The sequence below is a fragment of the Lampetra fluviatilis genome, chromosome 30 (assembly GCF_964198595.1).
Source record: "Lampetra fluviatilis chromosome 30, kcLamFluv1.1, whole genome shotgun sequence".
In the NCBI taxonomy this organism is placed as follows: domain Eukaryota; kingdom Metazoa; phylum Chordata; class Hyperoartia; order Petromyzontiformes; family Petromyzontidae; genus Lampetra; species Lampetra fluviatilis.
The window spans coordinates 3,356,582-3,380,715 of NC_136304.1; the positions used below are offsets into that span (position 1 = coordinate 3,356,582).

Consider the following 24,134-nt stretch of genomic DNA (forward strand, 5'->3'; position numbering starts at 1 on the left):
TCACTCGCCACTGATTTTAGTCATGGCCATATCTCAAGTCACCAGGCTCATAGCGCAGTGTGACAACTACAGTGCCACCGTTCCACGCCATGTATGTGCACATATAATCGTAATATTTACCATTATGTTTATTTACCCAAGAAAGCTACACCAAGTCACAATACTTTTTCAAGAGGGTTCGTGCATTATGATCTTTTCACTCCCGAGAATGATTGGCTTGTGCGAGGACATCGGAGAATCCGGTAAATATGCACGTGTATGAGGGGGTAGCGTTGAAATCTGCCCAACAAATTGATGCAAGAATCCATTGCTGAACTGTGATCACCTCGCCATTTTAAAGCCCAAGCCTAAAACTCCTGATTATCTCAGCCAGTCGCTCATCCAAGTTCCAATCAGGCTGAACCGTCCCATAGACCCCGAGATCTTAATAATGCCGTTCCAATCTTGGCTATTCGGTCGAAGATACCCGTGAAAACCAGGCCACAAAATATTAAAAAAAAATCACTGCTTGAACAGCCGTGCTTACAGGTGGCAGGGTAGGCGGGAAGACGATGGGAGGCTTCAGGTCTTCCGGGTCGAACTCCTGCTCCGGATCCTCAAATAAGTAGTGGGAGGGCAGCGTCAGATGGTCTTCGATCGAGTCTTCCGCCCCAATGTCACTGGGCGTTGTCACATCCTCTTCCGCCGAGTCGTTGTTGTTTGGCTCCTCTTCTCCTTGGGAGCTGGTCCCATCCGCCTGCTCCTCCTCTGTGGATGATGGCGTCGTTGCTGCCACGCTAGTACCACTGACAAAAACGAAGAAATAACTGTTCATACAGGTTTTTTTTGGGGGGGGCTAGATCGCTTAAATATATTAATGCATCATTAATCCCACCACACCACCCGACGCAGCCAACTAGTAAGGGTTGTCACGTAAACAAAACGTGACAATTCGTTAACAGCACACCAGTGTTGGGAGAGCAAAGCCACAACATTTACAATCTGAATATGACGTTTATAATTCTGCAATCGAACCCAAAAAAAAATATATTTTGGATGATATTGGCCACGAAAGCCTTCGTGTTCAACTACAAAACATATTATTGTTATTCCTATTTAATCCGAATTTAACGTCAAATTTCACCTTCGTTGCTTGTATGTGTTGTTCAGACACGTGTTGCTGAGGCTGTGTTTTACCAGAATTATTTTCAGATGAAACGTACAATTTTACAAATATGACATTTTTTTCTGGTAATATAAAAGTTTGCTATAACTACAACATTTAAAAAATCAGTTGTTGTAATAAAGTGAATGAAATAATTAACATGACAGAGCAATAATAAAAATTATGGAATGATTTGCAATCATCCTCGACCACTTTTTTCAGTTTTTCCTCATTATAAGGATACTTGTTTGTTTTGGCAATTATACAAGAGCTGCATTTTTTGTTTGACTACAGAGCACAATTAACGTAGGCATTTTCGGGAGAAAAAAAAACTAAATTATTTACGTTCAAAATTGGAATCTAGTTCAATTAACCTGCTGATAGGCAACAAAGAAAATCAATAAATTCTTCTGCAAATCACGTAAAGTTTGAAGTTTATGCATTAAACATGTGCAATTCTCTGCACATAATGAACTATTATCCTCCAATAGTGCTCGCATTGAACCAGCAAACTTGTGGACAATGAGTTGCAATGAACTCCTTTTTATTGCAGAGAAATTTAATAGTGTGTGAGCTCCACACCGAGCCATCGCATCATCCCAACACTCCCGCTGTATTGTTTCAGAGTAACTCATTGGATCAATAACAATTCTGCAGCCGTGCAAGGGTCCGATAATGCAACAATACGATGTACAAAGATAGGGGCATGTTACGGCCCGTTGGCTGGCTGCTGCATTACCAAAACAGAAAGGGTTTATTGCGCAGACTTGTTTTCTTTAATATATTTTTTTTATTCTTACCATTACTCATAGAAATTCCTGATGGGCTCTCTGCGTACCTGCCAGGGCTGCTGGGGAGAGCGTTATCATTGAGGTCTCCCGGTGGCGTTCCAGGCGGTGCGAGGGGGATGGAGGCAGGAGGAGGTGGTGGTTGCTGAGGCGCTGGGTCAAGCTCACCAGGTATGTACTCACTGCCGTCCGAGTCCTGGCTCAAAAAAGCCGTGCTCGAATTCTGCTGCCCGTACTGCGATCAATGCGGCACGCGCACAACAACAATGGGTTGTGAACTATGAGATGCGTTTTGAAAAATTGTAGACTCGGGACATTTATCAACACGAGAGCAAAATGCGCACGCAAGGCAAACACCTTCAATAATTAATTTTCTTCTGCCCAAATAAAAAAAAATTACAGTAATTGAAATTCATACAGCATCTAGCAGAAAAACACTAATTTCAATGCATATTAAAACCAAAGAGTTATTTTTAATGCAATTTAGTTTATGGAAGCATATTTTTAAACAAGCCTCACTGTGCCAGAAGAGCATTTTTCAGGAGGTTCCTGCTGTGGGGTGTTTTTCAAATTACAAACCAATGCATAGGAAGGTATAATATTTAAAGGTCTGCACAGGTGGATACAAGATCCATCACTCTACTCCCACCTCCCAACTCAGGCCAACAACAGCCATGAAATATTATAGCCATTGCTATATAAGCATCTTGAGATGAGGTCGCATTTGGATGTTATAAAAATCCAAATTGCTTTGTATTTGTTTTAAATTTACAAAATACCGTGACGCTCAGCTTGTTTGGGAGTCTCACATTATCTCCATGATTTGCCAACCCTTGCCTCCAAAAGTGCCGGATTAAAGGCATGCTGTACCATGCCCGGCACAAACCAAACACCCCGATCATCAACGTCGTCATCATCATGTTTCAGGCAGGTAAGCGTGCAATGGCAAGCCCTTCTCTCTGCTTGGAAAACAATTCGCCGAACTTACGTCATACGGCGCATACGTTGGCAGAGGCGGTGCGATCTGCCCGAAGTCGCGTGCCGCACCCTCCTCCAGTACGGACAGCGTCAGGCGCTGGTACTGCAACTTCTGCAGAAGGTGTCCCGGGCTGGTCTGATGGTGCAACAACGAGGCGGCGACCCCTCCACCGACGCCTCCGCCGCCTCCGCCGCCGCCGCCACCACCCAACCCTCCCAGGCTGCCACCGAACCCCGTGCCGGATGTCTCTGGCTCGGCGATGGAGCCGCGTTTCTTGAGGGGCCGTGGGGCGTGCTGGAGCTTGCGCCGCAGCGCCTCCAGGTCGGCGTCGCTCTGGCCGCGGAGCGGGGACATGCTGATCGGCATCAGCTTGGTGGGGCTCAGTGGCCGGGGAGGGTCGGCGTCTGTGCCCGAGGCTGTGACGGGTATCGAAGCGAAGGGGGAAGCGTTGAGGTGTAAAGGTGTAACGATTCATCCCCACTGTCCCCTAACGATTTCTATGAATTGTCGTCACGTGGCATTCATGATTCCATTCGAGAATACATTTAAAAACGTAAACAAGAGGTGAATGGAGAATCTCTACTGCTTGCAGAGATCACATGAGCCCACAATACCACGTAAATAAAATAAAAGGTGAATTATTTCACACAATTTGATCCACAAACCTAATTTACTATTAATTGATTAATCCATGTGATTCAATACATTTTCGCAATGCAGGCTCACCCTCCGTTGTGAGCATAGATAAAATAACATCTCTCCTTTGCATGGCAATCTCAGCAACAGTCCATTTTTCGATTTAAAGCTTTCGTGACTGCAGGGATTCATATTCTTGGTTCTTTCGGTAAAGTCGTTGGGACGCTGTATTTCTGACCGCTCTGTTTCTTCACCTGAGGACGGCTGCTTGTGTTGTGGCTGAAACGTCGTGAGAATGTTATTATATTATGTTTCATTTGTATTATTTTCTTATTTCCCTTCTACATGACTTTACCGAAAGAACCAAGAATATGAACAGTACATTTCACAAAAAGTAGTGACCCGATGTCTCAAGATGGTGGGATAATCTAGGATAAGGTGTTTTTTTTCTCTTCCTCATGGTAAAGTATATTCATTAACACGTATGTTTTCGCGACCAATAATACGTTTCATAGTTGATGCTTGGGTCCGATTGCACAAGAAGTGTAATGCAGACACATTTTCAGTTCATAAACAAAATAGCTGCTACTTAGTTCATAAGACAAATCAATACTGTTTGTGTGTGTGTGTATAATACCTGGGCCTATGCTTGAAGTTAATCCTTCCATTTCCAACTCCCTGTCCTCTTGCAGAGTCCGTGGAATCGGCAGTCCGTATGGCAGTGGTGGACTGTAAGGGGGCCGTGCGGGGTCGTACGCTGGTAAAGGTTTCACCGGCGGCTTTTGGATGCTGCCAGTTGGCTTCCCATACCCTTTAAACAGTTGGAGGCAGATGCACAACAAGACAGATATATATTACGATATGTCCGTTGAATCATTGCAAAGACAAAGATCTCCCTCAGCCTGTACAGACTTTTAGGGCAAGTGCTGTTAAGCGAGCACCTATGAAGGCCGGCACGGTGCACGAAGGGGTGGGTGGTCAGCATCACGCCCGACTCCTTTTGTCTCAACAGTGGTGGTGTTAACACACCGTACCAGATACTAATTTGAGGCTCAGTCGACCTAGGGGAGGCCCGGGACCAATTCAGATAATCGTCACCGTTGTTGGCCTTGAATGGGAATCGAGCTCGGGCTGCCGGGTTCGCAGTGCAACACGCCAACCACTGCACTTCCGATCATTGCAAACACACAGCCGCACACACATACACACACACACACTCATTGCAGTGAAAATATATCTTCTTGATTTATGCTACAATATAATTGAGTGCCTCTGACCAAAACATCCAGAAAGCACCCTATGTCATATACAAAACTATTTTTATTTTACAAGGGAAGGCCCGCTGAGCGATATCGCTCCTTTTCAGAAGCAACCTGGCCCACAATCAGAATCGGAATCTTTATTTATCCTGGAGAAGCTCTTTTTCATACTCATCCTGTATTTCACAGATGTCCAGTACAAATGATAGCTCAACTTAGTGGCGTATCACATGGTAATGTATTATACTCCGAATGTTGGAGGTTCAGTCGACTTGAGCCTGGACAGTGTTGGAAAGGTGGCCACCATGCACAATAAGTTGCTATAGGTGGCTGCGGGACTGTGCCACAGCGTTGAAATACGGTGTTTTTTCTGGAAGACTTTGCTGTTTTTTCCAGGATTTTTGTCTGTTGCGTGTAGTCACTTTAAGATGTTTCTTGTTCATGTTTTTGTTTTGTTGTAGTTGCACCCGAGTCAAGAGCTGCATGGCTCACAGGGCTATACCTAATACATGAAACTGAAATGGTGATCGCAAAAGGGCAGTGCAGCAAAATCCATTGTCACGTGGCTTTCTGTGCTCCTATATTAATTCTTCCCTCCTTCACCAACGTGCATTGACCAGCATGGTGAAGTATGGGGAAATAACCTCTACAACCGGCTTGTTGTGTTATACATGCACAAAAAAATGTGTTTATATTTATAGTTACATAATGCTCAAAATAATTTCACCGATGAATGCCAGTAAAAGTGGCAACTGAGGTATCCTTTGCAAAACTTCAACAGATGACACCAACTAGATCATCAGAAGCTGCTGGTTTATGTCAGCGATAAATTTACGTGCAGATATTTTCTACAACTAATGGTGGGTAGTTAACACGCTGCGCTATGAACCCGGTGACCTGAATTTGATTCCTAGCCTGTGGCAAGCACCCTTGTGATGGCTTTCCACATTCGCAGCGCAAAAGCAATTGTCATCCACCCGCTCTCTCACCTGCCGGGGCCGCCCCTGGCAGCTGCCGGCCCTGATTCTTGCCGAGCGCGGACAGCATGGCGTGCTGCAGCTGGCGGGAGGGGCCCGCGTGCTGCGTGTACATCGAGTAGATGGAGCTGGAGTCGAGCGTGGGCGGTGGCGCCTGCTTGCGCGGCGACTGCGACCTCTGCAGGCTGTCGGTCGGGCTGGGCGAGGGCCGAGCAGCGGCCACCAGGACGCCCGGCGGGGGGGCGACGTCCGCCCGCCCCTCCAGGTAAGGGCCGCTGCTGCCGCTGCCCCCGGACTGCAACGAAGGTCTCGGGCTGCCGGAGGTGATCCCCTGCGGTCCGGGCTGCAGGTACGACCTCGCTTCGCCCGCTTGAGGGTAGCTGCCGCCGCCGCTGCTGCCGCCACCGCTCGTGCTGCCGCAGCTACTGGACGCCTGCTGCTGCGACAGAGGACTTCCGGACCCCAACTGGTATTGAGGTCTTGGGCCGCTGCCGCCACTGACGAGGGATGGCGGGTACACTTGCGACTGCGTGTACGGGATACTGCTGCCGACACCCTGCTGCTGCTGCAGGTAAGGGCTGCTCACACCTGACTTTGACTGGGCGAAGAGCGCGCTCGATGGCGGCTGCATTGGGGGGTGATAGGGCTGCTGGAGGGATGAGGAGGACGACGAGGAGCCAGTGGACAGGGCAGGGGAAGCTGGGCGCGGTGGCAACTGCGTCTGGGGAGCCAGCCCGCTGGGGGGTACCACGATCCGCTGCTGGATCTAGGGAACGATGCCAGCGGGAACACGAACCCAGGTCATTACTGGCAAGCACACGAACAACGCACGTCGGCGCTACCTTCATCCAACATAACTCGGTAAAAAATTTCGACTTCATGCGACTCGTTATTCAAACACCACTTTCATGTAACGTCATTAAACTCTGAATGATATAACTTGGCAAATAAAGTTGATAATTGAAGTGAGATGCAAGCAATACAAAAGGTTCAGACCCATGCACATTACGACTAGTACATGGTGTGAATATTATTTTTAAAACAAAATCAATTTAACGTGTTATAAATCTGCTATCATTTATACGACTCCTTGGCACGCCATGTTCCAAACAGCCCTCTTACGAGCTCTCATAGATTTCTTAGTGCGAGTAGAAAATGCACGATTCCATTAAGTATGCACTGGTAACATATGTTTAACCCCTTCTTAAGAATGTTAAACCTGACAGTTCTATTGAAGTAACATACCTCATTTGTAAGAATGTCTGAAATTAAATCATCCTAGGCCAATGTACAGATTCTTAATAATTTTCATGAGCCATCTTCTTGGTTATTTCGGTAAAGTCACGTAATAAAATAATAAAAATAAAACATAATAAAATGAAATAATTCTCACGACGTTTCGGCTACAACGCAAGCAGCCGTCTTCAGGTGAAGAATGAGACACTACCAAGCTAGGAGCTTATATATAAACTGGGTTGGAGAGCGCCTTAACAAAAAAGAATGCACATTCTTTTTTGTTAAGGCGCTCTTCCACCTCCAACCCAGTTTATATATAAGCTCCTAGCTTGGTAGTGTCTCATTCTTCACCTGAAGACGGCTGCTTGCGTTGTAGCCGAAACGTCGTGAGAATTATTTCATTTTATTATGTTTTATTTTTATTATTTTATTACTTCCCTTCTACGTGACTTTACCGAAAGAACCAAGATGAATCCCTGCAGTCACGAAAGCTTTAAATCGAAATTTCATGAGCCAGTTATGGCTATTACAATTGTGAAGCATCAGCATACATTACTTTAAAAATATCGATAATGTATCATGTAAAACTCAGAATCCGAATCATTTACAACTAGTACTATGTTTAAATAATTAATTAACAAATGCCATTGATAAATAAACAGCAAATGCCTGCTTAAAGTAAAATGTAGGCATGCAACAACAGATCGATTCAGCAGAAAAAAAATCCATTGCTAGGCTCACAAAACTAGCAACGAATCTTGCTTGAAAGAGTTAAATATAAAAGATGTGTTCACGCGTAAAAATAAATTCACGTAAACCCTACAGCAAACTAGAGATTCAACATTCAACGTCCAACCGTTCATTTGAACGTTTCTTTAATGGAATCACGAACCCCCCCAAAGTGTGACATTTCCATGAATCGTGAGGCAAGGGTGGTGGGCGGTGTGACGGCGAGAGGGGGCCTTGGGTAATCATCACATGCCAAGTACGATTCTCTGTTCACCTGTCGTGAAGTGCGGGGCTGGTCTTGGGAGAACTGCTTCGCCGGCTGCCCAGGCCAAGTTCCATTGCCAGTCATGGCGGGGCCCACCGAACGTTCCCCCAGCGTGCCACCGTTGGGTCTCCGGTCCAGAGTTCCGCCCATCGGCAAGGCATACTCCTGAGGTCCTGGCTGCCTGGGCCGTAATTGACCTTGCCCGCTCACCCCAGCCCAACTCTGTGAGAAAAAACAAAGAGACGTGCGCGTTTTGCAGTAGGAGGCTTTTGTATAATTAAATACGGTGTGGAGGACACGAGAAATAATCATCAGCAATCTTCATCGTGAAGTCTTTCGACAATACCGGATGTCTCCGCGCTGTTTAAACTGATTAGATTATAGATTGTCAATCGCACAATAGATTTTCGCGTCTAGGGTGAAAAGCGCAACCATTTAGCTTCTTTTTCTTGTACCCGCATTTCAAATTCATAATTAGCATTTGCAAATTACCCAAAGGTCAAATTCTTGAAGTGTGCGATTAATAAAAGTGTATAATTAGCTTTAATTATCCACACCCACACCTCGCTTTGTGTTTCGAAGCGAGCAGTTGAATGCCGATAATTAAGTTTAATTGCAAAAAACTCTCAACGCACGGTTAACTCTGAAGCACGTTTAGGAAAAGTGCATGTACGCTTTGTACACATCAACAATGTTTCTCGCTTACCTGTCTAATGCTGGACGGAGGCTGAGAGCTGTCAATGAATTCTGTCCTGAGCATAGAAAGAGTGCTGGCATCTACAGAACAAGAAGACGGATTCAGATATACGTATAAGACATAAAAAGAAACGATTTTTTTTTAAGATGTTATTTTAAGCATAGTTTAATTTGGAGGTACATTTGAAAACACGGTGGGTATATGGAACAGCTCGAGCCATGGGCGTCGTGCTGTGGGGTGTTTGGCCAAAAACTTTGAGTAAACATTCAATATTAAGTGCACAAATGTCAGGAAACTACTTGTCGGACTCCCTCTCCGATTCCATGTCTGTGTGACGCGCCAACCAAACCTGCCCTCAAGTCACTCGGCTGCATTTGGGTACCACCAGATGTGTGCGTTGGATTTGTATATGTAAACATGGATTTACATATCCAAACTCTGCAGGCGATGCAGACATAACTCTCAAGAAGTGTTTTTTTAATCATCGGCAGCCACAATCAATGCACTGTTGAATGAAGGCCTCCCCAAGTTGTTGCCGTCTCTCATGGACTTGCGATGTAACAATCCAACGAGTCCCCCCATACACGATCTGAATTCATCGCTCCATCTCTAAGGCGGACGTAGTTTCAGGCGCATTCCCTGGCATCCTTGGCTGCCACTCCATTGATATTCTCGACAACCGGCCACCATCCCTTATCGTGATGTGCCCTGGGATTGCAGTCCTCAGGTGAAGAACAGGTCTGTCTTTCCGACAGACCTGTTCTTCACCTGAGGACGGCTGCTTGCGTTGTGGCCGAAACGTCGTGAGAATTATTTTATTATGTTTTATTTTTATTATTTTATTATTTCCCTTCTACGTGACTTTACCGAAAGAACCAATAAGATAAATCCCTGCAGTCACGAAAGCTTTAAATCAAAATTTAAACTGATGTTGTAACCCGATGTGTTTTTTTTCTAATTCACGTGTTCTTCTTTATGTCTCTCAATGCGATTCCAAGCATACACCTCTCCAGGCCTCTGCACCTTTCAGCTTTTGTTAAATTTCATTCGTGAACATCAATGTTTCTAAATCATACATCAGAGCAGGTAATATGCACTGATTAAAAACAGAAATTTTCCGTGTTAAATGTCTATCGCTTGTGCAGTCACTTCCACCCTTGTGCAATAAAGAACATGGCAGGTATTTTAAAGAAATCCAAGTTATTTTTGACACTTGTGATAAATGGGTCAACCAAAGCGCGCTTTGCTGTCACACCCGGGGTGTCACATAAACAAGTGTGACATCCAATGCGAGGCCATAAGATTTGACTACTTCCACGTCAGCTCCACATGTTGCCATTAATGTCAAATTTCTAAGCAGCACGACACTGTACGGTGTCGACAAGTATTTCTACATTAAGGGATACAGAAATAACTAACGTATTCCGCGACCTAACATCATCCAAGTCAATGTAAAACGGATTGAACGGTGCGTGTTCAGCGTGCGATGGTAACATGTGAAAGGCGACACTTCCGTGTATTTGTGGGCTCATGAATTTGCATGTTGCGGCACGCTTTAAGGCAAGGGATGCGGTGAAACATGACGAATTAAGGGGAAAAAAAACAAGACTACAAGTGTCAGCGGCACCTGGAAAAGCCACGACATTCCACCAAAGAACACCTGCAACTCTTTTTGTGCAATGGTCTATTGGGTTCAGCTCTGAATACTTTCCCCATCCGAAGAAACACAGCAGCGTACCTCACGCGCTTATGGCGCGACGACTAATAACAATCTTGGCACTTGCAGTCAATCAACACCCACCACATCGTTTTCCACACCCCCAACAACATTATACGTTTCCCAACCTTGACCTAATTTAAATCTTCCCTCCCTGCCGCAAGTCAATATCACGCCTAATTTTTCTATACCGCCAGTTACGTTATAATTCGTCGTGTGCATGACATTAAACTTCAGCAGTTAATGGCGTCACTTATAAAAACACTGGCAAGGGAGTCAAAGTTATGGCTCAAGATTCCAACAATGGAGTGAGCTCTTGAGATAAAGCGATGGGGGTAGTGGGATCAAATGGGATGGAGGGTGCAAGACTATAAAGGCCTGCCCTAAAATAGAGAAAACTAATTTCTTTCCAACTGCTGTTTGTGTTTAGTTTGCTGTCCTTCCCCCGCATCTCCGATTAGCACGGTACACCATACTTTCCCAAAACTGGTCAGGGTGGGTTGGTGAAGTGGTGGGGGCAGGCAAGATTGCTTCAGATATCACTCGTCGCTAATGTTAACCATAGCCAGCAATAATATAACTGGGTTGAGGTGTTCATAGCGCAGTGCACTAACTGCTGCCACACCACTCCCAGAAACAACATCATCATCATCAGTTATCATCACAGCAAGCAATGGGAGCATGAAAGCATCAAAAAGAAAGTTGAACATCGGTCTTCACACACAACTACAGATACTAATTACAAATTAGTAGTTCGCATCCGCATGACTCAATGCACTTATCGAGCGTAACAATCAATTTGAATCGATGTATCGTTACGTCTTAGCCTCAACTATGCATCTCGGCATTGCAGACGCGACGTACACCACCGTGCCCGCTATGCGTCTGGCGGCACAGTGCCGCGTGGTTCACCGTGGCTGCCGGGAGACGTTGCCCTGCCTTGGTTTGCGAGCGGGACGTCGAGACTCGACTCCTTCCAGTCGGCGGAGCTGAGCGTCGCGCGGCTCAGCGTGGAGGACTGGGTTTGGCTGCCACCCAGCCGGGCCCCCTCGCTCGCTGCGCAACACAAGAGAGCGCACGATGATGCACGAGTGCACGCAACCATGTGAAGGGTCATCTGTAATTATTATCACCCGCTACGCTGGAGGGGGGGGGTGGTGGTGGGGTGAGGGGTGCAGAGGAGGGAAGGGGGAGGCGGATGCTATGTCTCCCGGATTGCATTGGTAAACAGCAAGCGGTCATGGGTGATGAATTAGATTGTTAGGTAGAAATAGTAGGAACCTAAAATAGAGGTTTGTGTTATTTGACCACTGATATTTCGTAATTGTGTTCTAAATCTAACATAAAATACCAAAGCTTTCATGTAAAAACATTACAGTAAATAAGTAAATGAATTGTACTCCACAATGACAACCGGCATATCCCAAATGTGTAAAAAAGGATTATTTAAAACCTACAAAAAGCTATCATAACTCGGTGAACTACATAAATAAACCAACGTGTTAAAAACGACTCTGTGACGGCATGTTTTTTTTTATACCGGCTGACTTTGTTTTTTATCACTTACGAATCTTTGATATATTCCCTTGATTTCGACTGCTTGCATTACACAAATCAAATGAATACTGTGAAGCAATTAAACTGCATTTCGTCTTATTCCAAAGCATCTCATGACAGGAAGAGGTGAGAGTGCAGTTGGGGGGGGGGGGATCAGCAACAATAATGCTAATTATAAATGAACCCGGACAGTATATTGTTACAAGCAATTTGAAATGCAAACAACTATGCAGTTAAAAAAAATCTACTTCTAGAAAAAGCAGCAGTATATAGGAAGCTCAAAAATGCAAGATATAATGCAAATGCCCAGCTGCAGATTGTAGAGTGTAATTTTCATATACAGGAATGCAAACATGCAAGATCAATGTTCTAACGATTGATATATTAGCAGCCAGCTAGGCAAAAGTTTACAGCCAATATTAATAGAAATATGTTAATGACAGAAATCATCATGAATCAATCAAGAGAGAGAAATACAATTTCAAGGAATATGATCAAGCATACTCTTTGGTTTTTTCGGTAAAGTCACGTAGGTTAAACAAACACAAGCTTCCGTCTTCAGGTGAAACCGTCACAGTAAAAATGCTATATCAAGTACTTGATACGTATTGATACATCAAATACTTGATACAGCAATTTTGCAATGAGGGTTTCACCTGAAGACGGAAGCTTGTGTTGCCTCCAAAACGTCGTGATTTAATTTATGTTTTCTTTTTTACCTACGTGACTTTACCGAAAAAAACAAAGAGTATGGAATCCTTGCAGTCACGAAAGCTTCAAATCTAGAATATGATCATGCTTTAATTATTCCTGCAATTTTTTTTAACGTGCAAAATTGTTTTGGGAAAACAAGGCAAAGGAAAGCATCGCGGAATTTCTATGAAGGATAAAACATACTCTCTGTGGCCCCAAAAAGTGGTTGGCCTTGCTTTGTACTCATGTTCGCAAAATCCAGGTCCGATTCGGCCCAAAATCCTTTAGGCTTTAAATCATAACGTGTGACCCCTGTGCAAGGGCAAAACCACATACAGGCTTACGCACTCAGTACTGCTCAACATTATAATACTGCAGTGTGCTAATAAAGTCAGTTTCCATCCTCTTTGCGCGTACCAACAGCATAAATGCAACGCTACCTGTTTAAACCAATTACTTTGCACTGTACGTAGTGGAAAGACCGGTATATTCACAAATATATTGTTTGTGGAATGTATTGTGTGCTGGTTATGTATTACTGATGATGCCTATCGTTGTTGATTGCTGTATATCCAAATAAGTAAGGACTCTGCTGGTGTCAGCATATCATATATGATTATATCATACGAACATATGTTACTGTAGATGATTGTTAGTCTACGTGAGGAGCGTGGTATTTAATGGGTGGCAGTTACATGTAGAAAGAATAACATTGCAAATAACAAAATATAATTTCAGAGTGTACAGATCTGATTTTAACAAACCGCGTCAATCTGTTTAGAGCAGTCTGACATAGGCATGAATCCGTCACAGCTGTTAGCTGTGCATGTTACTTTGAAGCTAAACTCAATCACACTGCTCACCCGTCCTGAAAATGTTTGTGGGCAATAATGTTAGCCTGAACGGTCCCCACTCTTCACCACCAACTCACACGTAATAACAAGAGCAGCTGGGCTGTGCGATTGCAGCGCGGGCAAACCCTGTCACTCACCCTCTCGCGCGGCAGTTGTGGGGAGGCCGTATGCCTCGCTCCCGGGGGTCCTGAAGGCCGTGGTGCCATCGGGGGGGCCCAGGTTTGTAATGAAGGGCCCTACTGCCGCCACGCGGCCGGACACGGCATTGGGGATTCTGCTCCGTTCCGGAGATGGCGCGATAGAATCCTACAGTCATAAACGATCAAAATAATAACAGTGAAAACAATCTAGCTTGATGTTACACACGTGAGGGCTCAACACAGGCAACGCTATTTGACAAGATGCCAATAGGTTGTGCTTTATTGCCACAATAAACGGAGACCGATGCAAAACCACATGGATAGTCGATCGTTTCAAGCAGTGATGGGTGCAATTGATTCCAATATATGGTTATGTTCACGCTTAGGCCTTGAATTGATTCTGGGATTGATCAGCCAAAAAACTAATTCGGCCCAACCCTGTATGAAATCAATCCACAACCTTCCACAAGTTCCAATTTTAACGTGTTTTTTTTCTTCTGCATGCCTTTTTGATAAGATGTGAAAGCAAGTAAAAATGTGCGGACGTAAAATACACTAAACTTTCTTCACAAACAATATATTATTACGTGCGAAGGTTCACACACCCAACATTTGTATTTATGTACTTGAACACAATGTAAAAAAAAATACAACACGATGCCTTCATCAATGTGCAAATAGCTTCTTTTTACAAGCTGGCCCTCATTAAAAGCAGTCATGGTTCTTTATCGTGCGCATGTGATTTGGTCACGACAACAGCGCACAAGAGGTTTACTGCTGCCAAGATTGCCGAGCGATCGTTTATTTTCACAAGCGAGCAGGAAGGACGGCGGGTTAACGTTGGTTGTGATGAACACCGCCACAGTGGAGCTGCTCGGTCAATCCGACATTTACAAACTTACGAAGGGCATGCAAAATGAAAGCTCCACTTCCTGCCCTTACACACACCGATGATCCACAGCTATAAAAGTAAGCGGGGAAAAAGTTATGATTTACTGCATTGTGAAGATAATTCACGAGCGTTTAAATATCAATGTACTGTACAAGCGCCACCACAAAAATAAAAATGTATCAACATCCAGGTGCCACCAGACCATTTTCAGTCAGACCACTCATAACGCAAGTGAACAGCTCGATGTGAAAAACACGATCATTGCTCTACCAGCAGTAAAAACAATGAACTACATCAATTCATTGCCGTTTAACGCAGTTAACATGATGCGATGCCATCGAGGTGTGAGCCCAGCCCAGCATGGGGAGGAACATCACGAAAGCTCGCGCCGAGAGGAAGTGCTGGCACACACACACGTTAGCCGTCGATCTCCGATACAGAATTTGATACCGATGAATGGTACGTGCAAGCTGAAAGTGAATAATCGCACCTCCGATTAGCACGGTTGGCTACGTACGACGCGAAAAAAGTCCAACTCGTGCACACACACACATTATAAAACTTGCAAGGGAGACCTGGGAGCTCACCGTGCCCCCGGTGCCCAGCTTCTTCTTCAACATCTGCTCCCGAAGCTCGTTGATCCGTCGCTCCATCTCGGCCGTTGCACCATTGCGCCGGTGCTGCTGCCTCTGGTTCTGCTCCTGCTGTAGACGGTTCCTCGTCTGCAGGACAAAGGGTGACGCACCTTAGCAAAGCCACGGTGCACTGCACCTGCAGTTCGGAAACTGTGGTGACTTCCTATTAACCGAAACTTCTATATGCAACATTCAAGAATTGTAATGAGAATTGCCCAGGGGGCTGAATGAAAATATAATTCCAGTGTTTTCTTTTACGTAGACACCAGTGTGAACTGCTTGGCCAAGCGAAATGACATGTTTACGTATTAGGATAGCTCTTATAATAATAATAAAAAACAGGTAATCATCCACCAACATGTGAAGCTATACAATATAATTTACGGGAAACGGAAAATAAAATGTGTTCGCATTATTAGGACCACATAATGATCCTTTACGTATACATTCAGGAAATCAACACGGCTTGCCAAGCAAGTTACAATTTCCACCGCATGGCACAGGAAGTAAAGAACCAATTATGTATACACAAGGGGGCCCCCTACCCCCTTCATTTCCACACTTCAAATGTAGATCCTCAAAACAGCATAGCCTCATTAAGACGAACACAGCTTGCTTAAAAGGAGGCCCTGTCTTGTTTGAGAGAAGACTACATAGTTTGTGTGGGGAGTTATTTTGGTTGACAGCTGCACAAAATGTCCTATTCTTGCCAAGAGTGTATTGGGCTCGTGTACACATGCTCAAGGGACAGACGGTTCCATCGGCCAAACCACAACTCTTTGTAAAACAACATCAACAATTTTCGACTGAAGATTGTCTTCAGAGATAGAACAAAAACTTTATTGGTGACAATGCACCATGTTAATCCAGCTGTTATCAAATGATGATTACAAAATAAGTGTCCAATTGGTTATATTGCAAGGTTGCATTATTGCTGCATCGTTGTCGGTCAGACAACTATATTAATAGCTACTTCCTCAAAACGGAGTACAGACTATCCTATAATGTAGGATTTATTTGAAAATATCTTGGTGCTCAAGAAGTTATTCAGTGGTTATGACATGATACCCAAATCCCCAGATCACTCAACAGTCTCCCAGATCACCAGCGGATCAACTTGTACAAAGCAACCTTCATTGGTTTTGCCCCAGTGGTCGTTCAAGCCATAGTCTACCATTCCCACCTCCAGCCTCATCTCTTAAAACCATTCTTGGCTTCATCAATAACTGACTTCCCTCTAATTAGGACATCAATCTCTATTCTCTGGATAACCCATCCCCCCCCCCACGATGCTTGTAACCCTCCTTTGTTAAAAGTTAAATTTTAGCAATCAACGCACTTATTTTACCTCCTATAATTGCCTACATGTACACATCACCTTCTGTACATCATCCTTGAATTATGAATGTATGTTAAATTTCACAAATGTCACATGACAATCACATAATACAAGTAAAGCATCATACGAAATCAATGCATATAATACACAGAACCAAGTATTCACTATCACTTGCACACTATTGTCCTAGACGTGCATCAACTTAACATACTCTCGCAGCTGTAAAAAAAAAAATGTTTAATTGATCTCAATATTAAATATCCGTGTGCTACAGTGGCCCTGGCGTTAGAGCAATGAGCCAGCACCACTACGATCCTGGGTTGGAATAAGGGCATCCACCCAAGATTTAACTGAATGTTCAAGTGCTGCAAGTTAAAGATCTCAACCTGGTTAGAAAATTTCTGTAAACCGCCCCTGCACCCCTAATTTTATTGGTCAAAATTCCAGCTCTGAAAATGGAAAACACCAGTTGGACTGCCATTCGAGGAATAATTCTCCATAGCAGACAATTCTGTGACACGGGGTAATGCCCTGCTCTGCGAGAGCTCCAAATGGACACGGTTTCATGACATGGATGCTGACAGCACAAATTGCATGAAGCCGTGAATGAAGGGAAAGGATGCAGAATGAAAAAGGGAAAGGATGCAGAATGAAACAGTTTTAGCCTCGGATTGCGAATATTCACGCGAAGACAAGTGAGGGTAGGCATGTGTCGTGAAGATAAGATGCAATTTGGAGGGTAACAATGCAGAAAGAGTAGAGGGAGACTGAGGGCGAGCTGGAAAAATAAGGTTGAACGAGAAAAGCGGGATGGTAGACGTGACGAGAAAAGAAGAACGGACCAGAAGCACATGAAAACAGACATTTCCGAGCAATTGACCCCAAGCATACAGTGAGACTTTTGGCTTAGAAGGAAAGCAAGAAAGGAGGAGGAAAGAAAGTAAGGAAGGAAATCATAACTAAGGAAGAAGGGAATGACAAACAAGACAGAAAGATGAAGGAAAAAAAAATAAAGGAAAGAAAAATAAAGTAAAAATGACCATCAAAGCCGAATGCAAAGGCGGAGGCACGAGAAGGCTCGCCCCACCTGCAGCTCGCGGTAGAGACGGTCAAGGTCAAGCACCGCCGAGGCCAGCTGCTTGCCGAGGTTCGCGTGGCAGAAGCCGTTGGACTTGCCCTTGCGCAAGTCCTCCAGCTGCTGCGTGAGCTCCTCCACGCGCGTCACCGCCACCGACAGCTCCCGCTGCTTCTCCGTCAGAAAACTGTTCATCACAGTCAGCTCCGACACTGCTGGGGCAGAGGCACGGGGGCGACACGGGGGACGCGCGGCGGGTGGGAGAAAAAGGGACGATGGTGAAGGGGGAGACGTGGGAGTTGATAGCAAGATGGAGTTGACTGGCGTATTGATGAATGGTGCTATGCAAACGTGATGATGTCAACTTGGCACCATTGTCAGAATGACTGACTCGTTTGTAGCTGAATATCGTGCAAAATGCAAGTCGGTCAATATTTTTTGTAGTTTTTCGACTATGAAAGGTGGACAACTACCCAAAAACAGACTATTAAATACCTTTATGCTATAAAGCAATGTTATGAGAGCGAAGGGGGTGGTAAGTTTGTTTGTGTTAATATACTATTTCCAAATCAGTTTTTCTTTTACTTTAAAGGAAAAATAAATGTTGTCAACAAACCAACATGGCACATGACATTATACTGCCAACACATAAAATGTTTTATTGTGTTTAATACTTTGAGAATTACATTATTTCATATGGAAAAACGTAGTATTCATTTTTCAAATGATGCTTTCTGCACTTTTATTGATCACACGTTAGAATCCGAAGTTTTGCTGTACTTATTTAAACCCAAGTATGGTTGGAGCAGAATAGATTTTGTTGCACTGCCCTCTGCTGCCCTCCATGTAGCATAAGACACCTGTTTTATGCACGGAGATCACTCATCCAAGCACTATCTGAAATCAACAATGGTTAGCTTCTGAGATCTGATGAAATCAAAGCATTTCTGGTGAATCAGAGCATTTCCGATTTGGTCATCGGGTTCTAACCAGATAATAAATGAACATTGTGCATCTCTCTCTAACTTATATGAAGACCGTGTATATATGCAAGGATATTGAACTTCTTTCGCACCATCCGTAGCCAACCGCACTTAAATCGGGAGGTGTGGAGAAAGGAGAAGAAACAAAACACAAAAAAAACAAATAGTTTTCCAACTTGATGCATACATGATGAGGCATAATGAACAAGCACAACTCACAGAGATTATTGTTGAGCAGCTTGGGCTGGTCCACCTGGCCTCTCATGGCACGGATCTTCCTGATCTTGGCCTCCTGGCTCTCGACGCGCTCGCGCAGACGTTGCAGCTTCTCCGCTTCACCGAGGCCTGCCTGCTGCCCCTGCTGCTGCCTCATGTGCTGCACACGCTGCTCCTGCAATCGCACCAGATATGGGGGGGAGACCGCTTTGCTCAATCCACTGCTGGATGAAGGACTCCCGCCCCCCCCCCCCCCATGTTGTGTCGGTCGATTGCCACGCTGGTCAGTGTTGGCTGGTTAATATTCAAATACAACCCGTGGCTAAGAATCAAACTTTGGGCACCGGGTTCATAGTGAAGTGGAGGGGGGGAACAACCGTTTGTTTTATAATAATGATTTCCATTGTCCCGACACCAACAATTGTCTTTATGGAGCCGACAATGACAGCACACTGAGCCGCAATCCTCCTTCCAGCCTTATCTCACTGGCCAGGAACATTGGCCACATGATGTAAAGGACTCGCTTGTTTAATCAACGTGTTCCTGTTTGTAGATGAAACGAGCCTTTTTTAATCGAAATTTTAAACACACTTCAAGTGATGTTGTAACCACGGGTAAATTATTTGAAAAAATAACATTTACATTGCACTAGTTTACTTTTTGTATATTTACATATAAATACACATATTTGAGTATAAATAAATCTTCTTAATCCATTACAAACTTGTTCCACTCATCATTTGACTTAAATTTTGCATAAGAATTTATCCCCCAAAAAAATTTAAAACTGCCTGGATGCAGAAGTTTTTTGACAAATATTCAGTCACATTATATTTCACGAGACCAAATTCAAAACCAATAGAATCCAGAAGCTATGAAGCTACTTTCAATTTCACTTTGGAGATAAAACATTCAAACCAATAACAACCTGGAAACCCACTGTTGAACATTACATTATCAGTTTGTCTTGTTTTTTTTAATGAATAAATTGAGCTGGGAAATTATTTGAAAACACACACATAGGTGGGGAAAATTAGGTTTTCTTTTTAAATAGAATTAAAACGTATCTGAAACTGGAGCAAAGGCAAATGGTTACATCAGAGTATAATGAGGTTATTAAAGCAGATTTAGAAAAGAACATTTTCTGCTATATGAGGTCAGGCGACAGTCCTGCCTTTTTCACCATTACAATTATTGCACACACATGCACAGAGGCGTTGCTGTATTTTCTCATTACAGTTAAGAATAGAAAATCTGCATTAAAGAGAGCGAGAAATACATCACACTACAAAGAGTTGACTCAATTGCCATTGCGACCTATAACCACATACTTTTACCATATTCCCCGGATCATAAGACGCTCCGGGAAGTAACACGCACCCCAAACTTTTGTCCGGTGTCAATAAAGCTATTCAGATACTGGTCTAACAAAGACTCCCCGTATAAATTTGATTTAAAGCTTTCGTGACTGCAGGGATTCATCTTCTTGGTTCTTTCGATAAAGTCACGTAGAAGGGAAGTAATAAAATAATAAAAATAAAACATAATAAAATTAATTTTATTTTATTATATAAAGTCACGTAGAAGGGAAGTAATAAAATAATAAAAATAAACATAATAAAATTAATTTTATTTTATTATATAATAAAATTATAATAAAATTAATTTTATTTTATTATATAATATTTTTATTTTTATTATTGTATGACTTCCCTTCTACGTGACTTTACCGAAAGAACCAAGAAGATGACTCCCCGTATAGCTTTAAACAGATAGTTGAGAAAAGTGCTGTCAGCAAGCACCAATGAAGGTAACCCCAGCACCATGAGGGTGGGTGGGCGGCCAACGCCACGTCCAGCTGCCTTTATCTCCCCAGTGCTGATGTTTACACACTGCACCAGGAACTCGTTTAAGGCCGAGCTTCCCCGAATCTCCGATTAGCACCGTTGGTTACGTACTGTGCGGAAGAAGTTCAACATACATACAATCCTTCGACGGTCCCCTGGAGACGGGCAGAGTAGGCTATGCAAGGCAATGTTTCCAAACTTAATTTGGAGCTTTCGTGACTGCAGGAAATACTCTTTGGTTCTTTCGGTAAAGTCACGACACAGAGGCCTATGTTTGTTCTCTCTCTATGTATCTCTGTGATATCTGTCTGCTTAGATGTCTGTCTAAATGTCTCTGGTTCTGTGTTTTATCTCTCTCTCAAATTTAGCATTCTCAGGAAGAACGTAATCAACCAGGTAGGGTGTTGACTGTTATGTTATCCGACTCTCTGTTGTATTACAATACATTTCTAAGTATACTAGATTTGTGTTTCTATTTCATTTATACCTGATGATGATTGCTTGTGTTGCAATCGAAACATCGTATGCTAGTATTTAATTTATTATTTTATCTTTATACGTGACTTTATCGAAAGAACCAAAGAGCAATGTTTCCAAAGACCAATTCAAACCCCCGAACCCTAATCTTTCACCAGAATTGTGTAGTCAGTGGGCAAATGGCCACATTTAAAACAAAACACGCCTGGGCAGGGACCCCGTTAGGAGCTTTGAGTTCCTAAGCCCGCATGAAATGACAGCCGATTGTCCTAAATGCTAAAATAATAGGATTAAAATAAACGAGTAGGCCTAAAAACGTTAAAGTCTGCCAACAAAATACACTTTGACAGTGCAGTCGCATCACACACCTTCATTTGACATCTTTTGTCAACCCACTGCTGAATTCCTCCCCATTCCATGTCTGTCATGAGACGTTTGACCACACTTTAGCACACTTTTCAATTCGGGTTGGTAAAGGGGGTGGGGGCCAGGACCGGTTCAGATATCACCACCAATGTTAGGAGTGGCTGGGAAACAAACTCGGGTCGCTGGGTTCATTGCGCTGTGCGCTAAACCACAGGCTTATGAGAATGTTTAAAAAATCCCGGCATTATCATAAAACAGAACACCACAGATACATGCCTTGGTATCATGTTGTACATCTGGTTACATGACAGTCTACGTTAAACACTGGTCAGCTACACATTGAAAGAAAGCACACATCTCCATACATTTTAGTCACTGGGAGGCGAGGGGTGAGCAGGTTTGGATGTAAGTTACCTGCTGACGAGTAATGTCGATGGAAAGCCAGTAAACTAGAGTTCCCTGCTCACAGTCGTGCACCATCAGCCGCCGCTCCTCAGCACACCGCATCGTCTGCCACAACTGGCAGTGCCCTCTACATCGCACACCCTATGGCGCCTCGCTTTTATCACGGCAACAAAAACGCATGCTCTGCCCTGTGGAATTTCTGGCCTCAAGCGGGGCCATGGCAGGCCAAGTGGCCAACAGCCAAGGGGATCGATTAAGGCAACATTTCTGGCTGTTCCACTTGTGGATTGGGGGGAAAAAAAGTGCAATAATCAAGAAAAGGACGCAATATAAGGGGAAAAGCACTTAGCATATACTTCAGAGATGGGTGCTAAGTAGGACACAAGCAAAAGCAGATATGGGCGCACGGCAAAATTTTGCGAAGAGAGAAAGCATCAACGCGGGATCTCAATTGAGCACGGCACCGGCATGGACTGGTGGCCTCGTAGAACTGCATCCCCCCCCCCAACCGAACTTCTGGCGAGGGGGCTGGAAATTAAGTTGGGGGGGTTTGCACCAATTGTTTATATGCCACAAACAACCCTTTCTCTGCACAGAATGTCAGACCATGCCCGCGGCACCGATCAATCCGCATCCCCTGGCTTGCACTCTCTTACTCTCTCTCTCCCCACCATACGGGCAGCTCAATAGCGTCGAGCGGGGGGGGGGGGCAGCGGGTGTCTCCAGGCTACAGGGCAGTAATGGCCGAGCTAATGTGGTGAACAAACACACTTGTATGTTGCCGCTTCAGGCATCTGTGTGTACACATTCAGATATTTTCCAGTGGAAAAGAATCACTGGAAAATATCTGAACAACATCAAGGTAACTTGTTCACACTTTCTGGGACAAACGATCGGATTTACAAAAGCCGGCCCCCGCCCAACAGAGTTTTACTTTTTTTTTACACATGTATTGTACGGTACTTAACAGGACGTCTGGCATAGTAACAAGCCCACATGGCCAATTTTTTTTTAAGTTTAAAACTTAATACATAACAAAAATCAGTGCAATAAATCGTGTAAGTCACAGCACATGTTCAAACTTTATAGGTCAGACTTATCGATACGTCGTGCTCAACATACCCTTCGAAAGACAGTGGAGGAATTACCTTCAAATCGGAATCGGACGCATTATCCATTGCGCGCATCACGGTCGGAGCCGCCGCAAGGCTTGCACAACTATTTTCGTCGCCACATAAACCTAGCGCTTCACGCTGCGTAGGCAGCAAAAAACGTCCAGGACGTGGCCAGGTGGGTCCGAGGGCTGTCAAACCGACGGCGAGTGACCAGAACTCACAACTCGACGCCCAAGCGATCCGACCCGACGACGGGCGAGCGTTCCTTGTGGGCAGATGTGAAACTTGGCAAAAGAGCGGAACACTTTGTCGCGAGTAGACACTTGCAGAGGGGCAGGGTCTGCCCCTGCCCGCCCCCCCTCCCAATGCGTCATAGATGCACCACGCCCGAGCCCCGCTAAACAAATCACTCCCCTACATGGAGGGTGCCGCCTGCCCTGGCGTGTGTCTTGCCCCGTCAGGATGGAAAAGCTATGTGGCTCACATTGGTAAACACTGGATGGAGGAACGGAAGATAAGCCAGACGATCCTGCACAGAAATAAACGTAGCTACTCGCCAAGCACTTACACGCAACTCCAGGTGCTTGGTCTTACGAAACGTGGGCATTTATTTCAAAACATTGGCAAGGCAGCGTGTAGAACAAACGCTTAGACACAAACATAAAATACTTGAACCAAGTATATTTAATGTATAAATCCACTGCTGAATGAGGACCAAGCCATGCGGGTCGTGGAGGTTGTTTTTGACCATCCTTCTCAACGCTCGTCAGGATCAAGTTGGAGAATGCGGGAAGCATGAATGTGGGAGCATAGAAGCATCGTACAACAGTTGATTTTGCTGCACTGCCCACCACGTGACATTCCCACAGCCTATTGTTAAAGGCTGTGGAGATACAACAGGGTGGGGTCACCCGTCCAAGTCCTATGCAGAGACTCAACCCAACTTAGCTACCGAGGTCTGACAAGATCGACAATTTAGTGAGTCATTGACCATATATAACATGTAAAAAATTATACATGTATACGGACAGTATGTACACAGAACCCATGCAAACATAAAGCAAATGCAATAAATAGATATATATTTTTTATGTTGTTACATGTAGTTGGCCA

General features: G+C 44.3%; 1 protein-coding gene across 3 annotated transcripts in view; it reads right to left on the reverse strand.

Moving 5' to 3' along the window:
* LOC144943137 (apoptosis-stimulating of p53 protein 1-like) overlaps positions 1 to 24,134 on the reverse strand; it is a 50,851-nt gene that overhangs the window by 9,323 nt on the left and 17,394 nt on the right. For 2 of the 3 annotated variants that reach the window (XM_078870340.1, XM_078870339.1), the window contains exons 6-17: positions 18,815 to 18,986; positions 17,625 to 17,824; positions 15,151 to 15,285; positions 13,669 to 13,837; positions 11,340 to 11,483; positions 8,720 to 8,790; positions 8,023 to 8,235; positions 5,796 to 6,549; positions 4,185 to 4,358; positions 2,921 to 3,327; positions 1,983 to 2,167; positions 527 to 785 (exon numbers count right to left, since the gene is read on the reverse strand). In XM_078870340.1, coding sequence (XP_078726466.1) covers positions 527 to 785; positions 1,983 to 2,167; positions 2,921 to 3,327; positions 4,185 to 4,358; positions 5,796 to 6,549; positions 8,023 to 8,235; positions 8,720 to 8,790; positions 11,340 to 11,483; positions 13,669 to 13,837; positions 15,151 to 15,285; positions 17,625 to 17,824; positions 18,815 to 18,986 — 2,883 coding nt within the window. Of the gene's footprint in view, positions 1 to 526; positions 786 to 1,982; positions 2,168 to 2,920; positions 3,328 to 4,184; positions 4,359 to 5,795; positions 6,550 to 8,022; positions 8,236 to 8,719; positions 8,791 to 11,339; positions 11,484 to 13,668; positions 13,838 to 15,150; positions 15,286 to 17,624; positions 17,825 to 18,814; positions 18,987 to 23,054; positions 23,313 to 24,134 lie in introns of those variants that run through there. The other variant, XM_078870341.1, reaches the window with a different exon arrangement.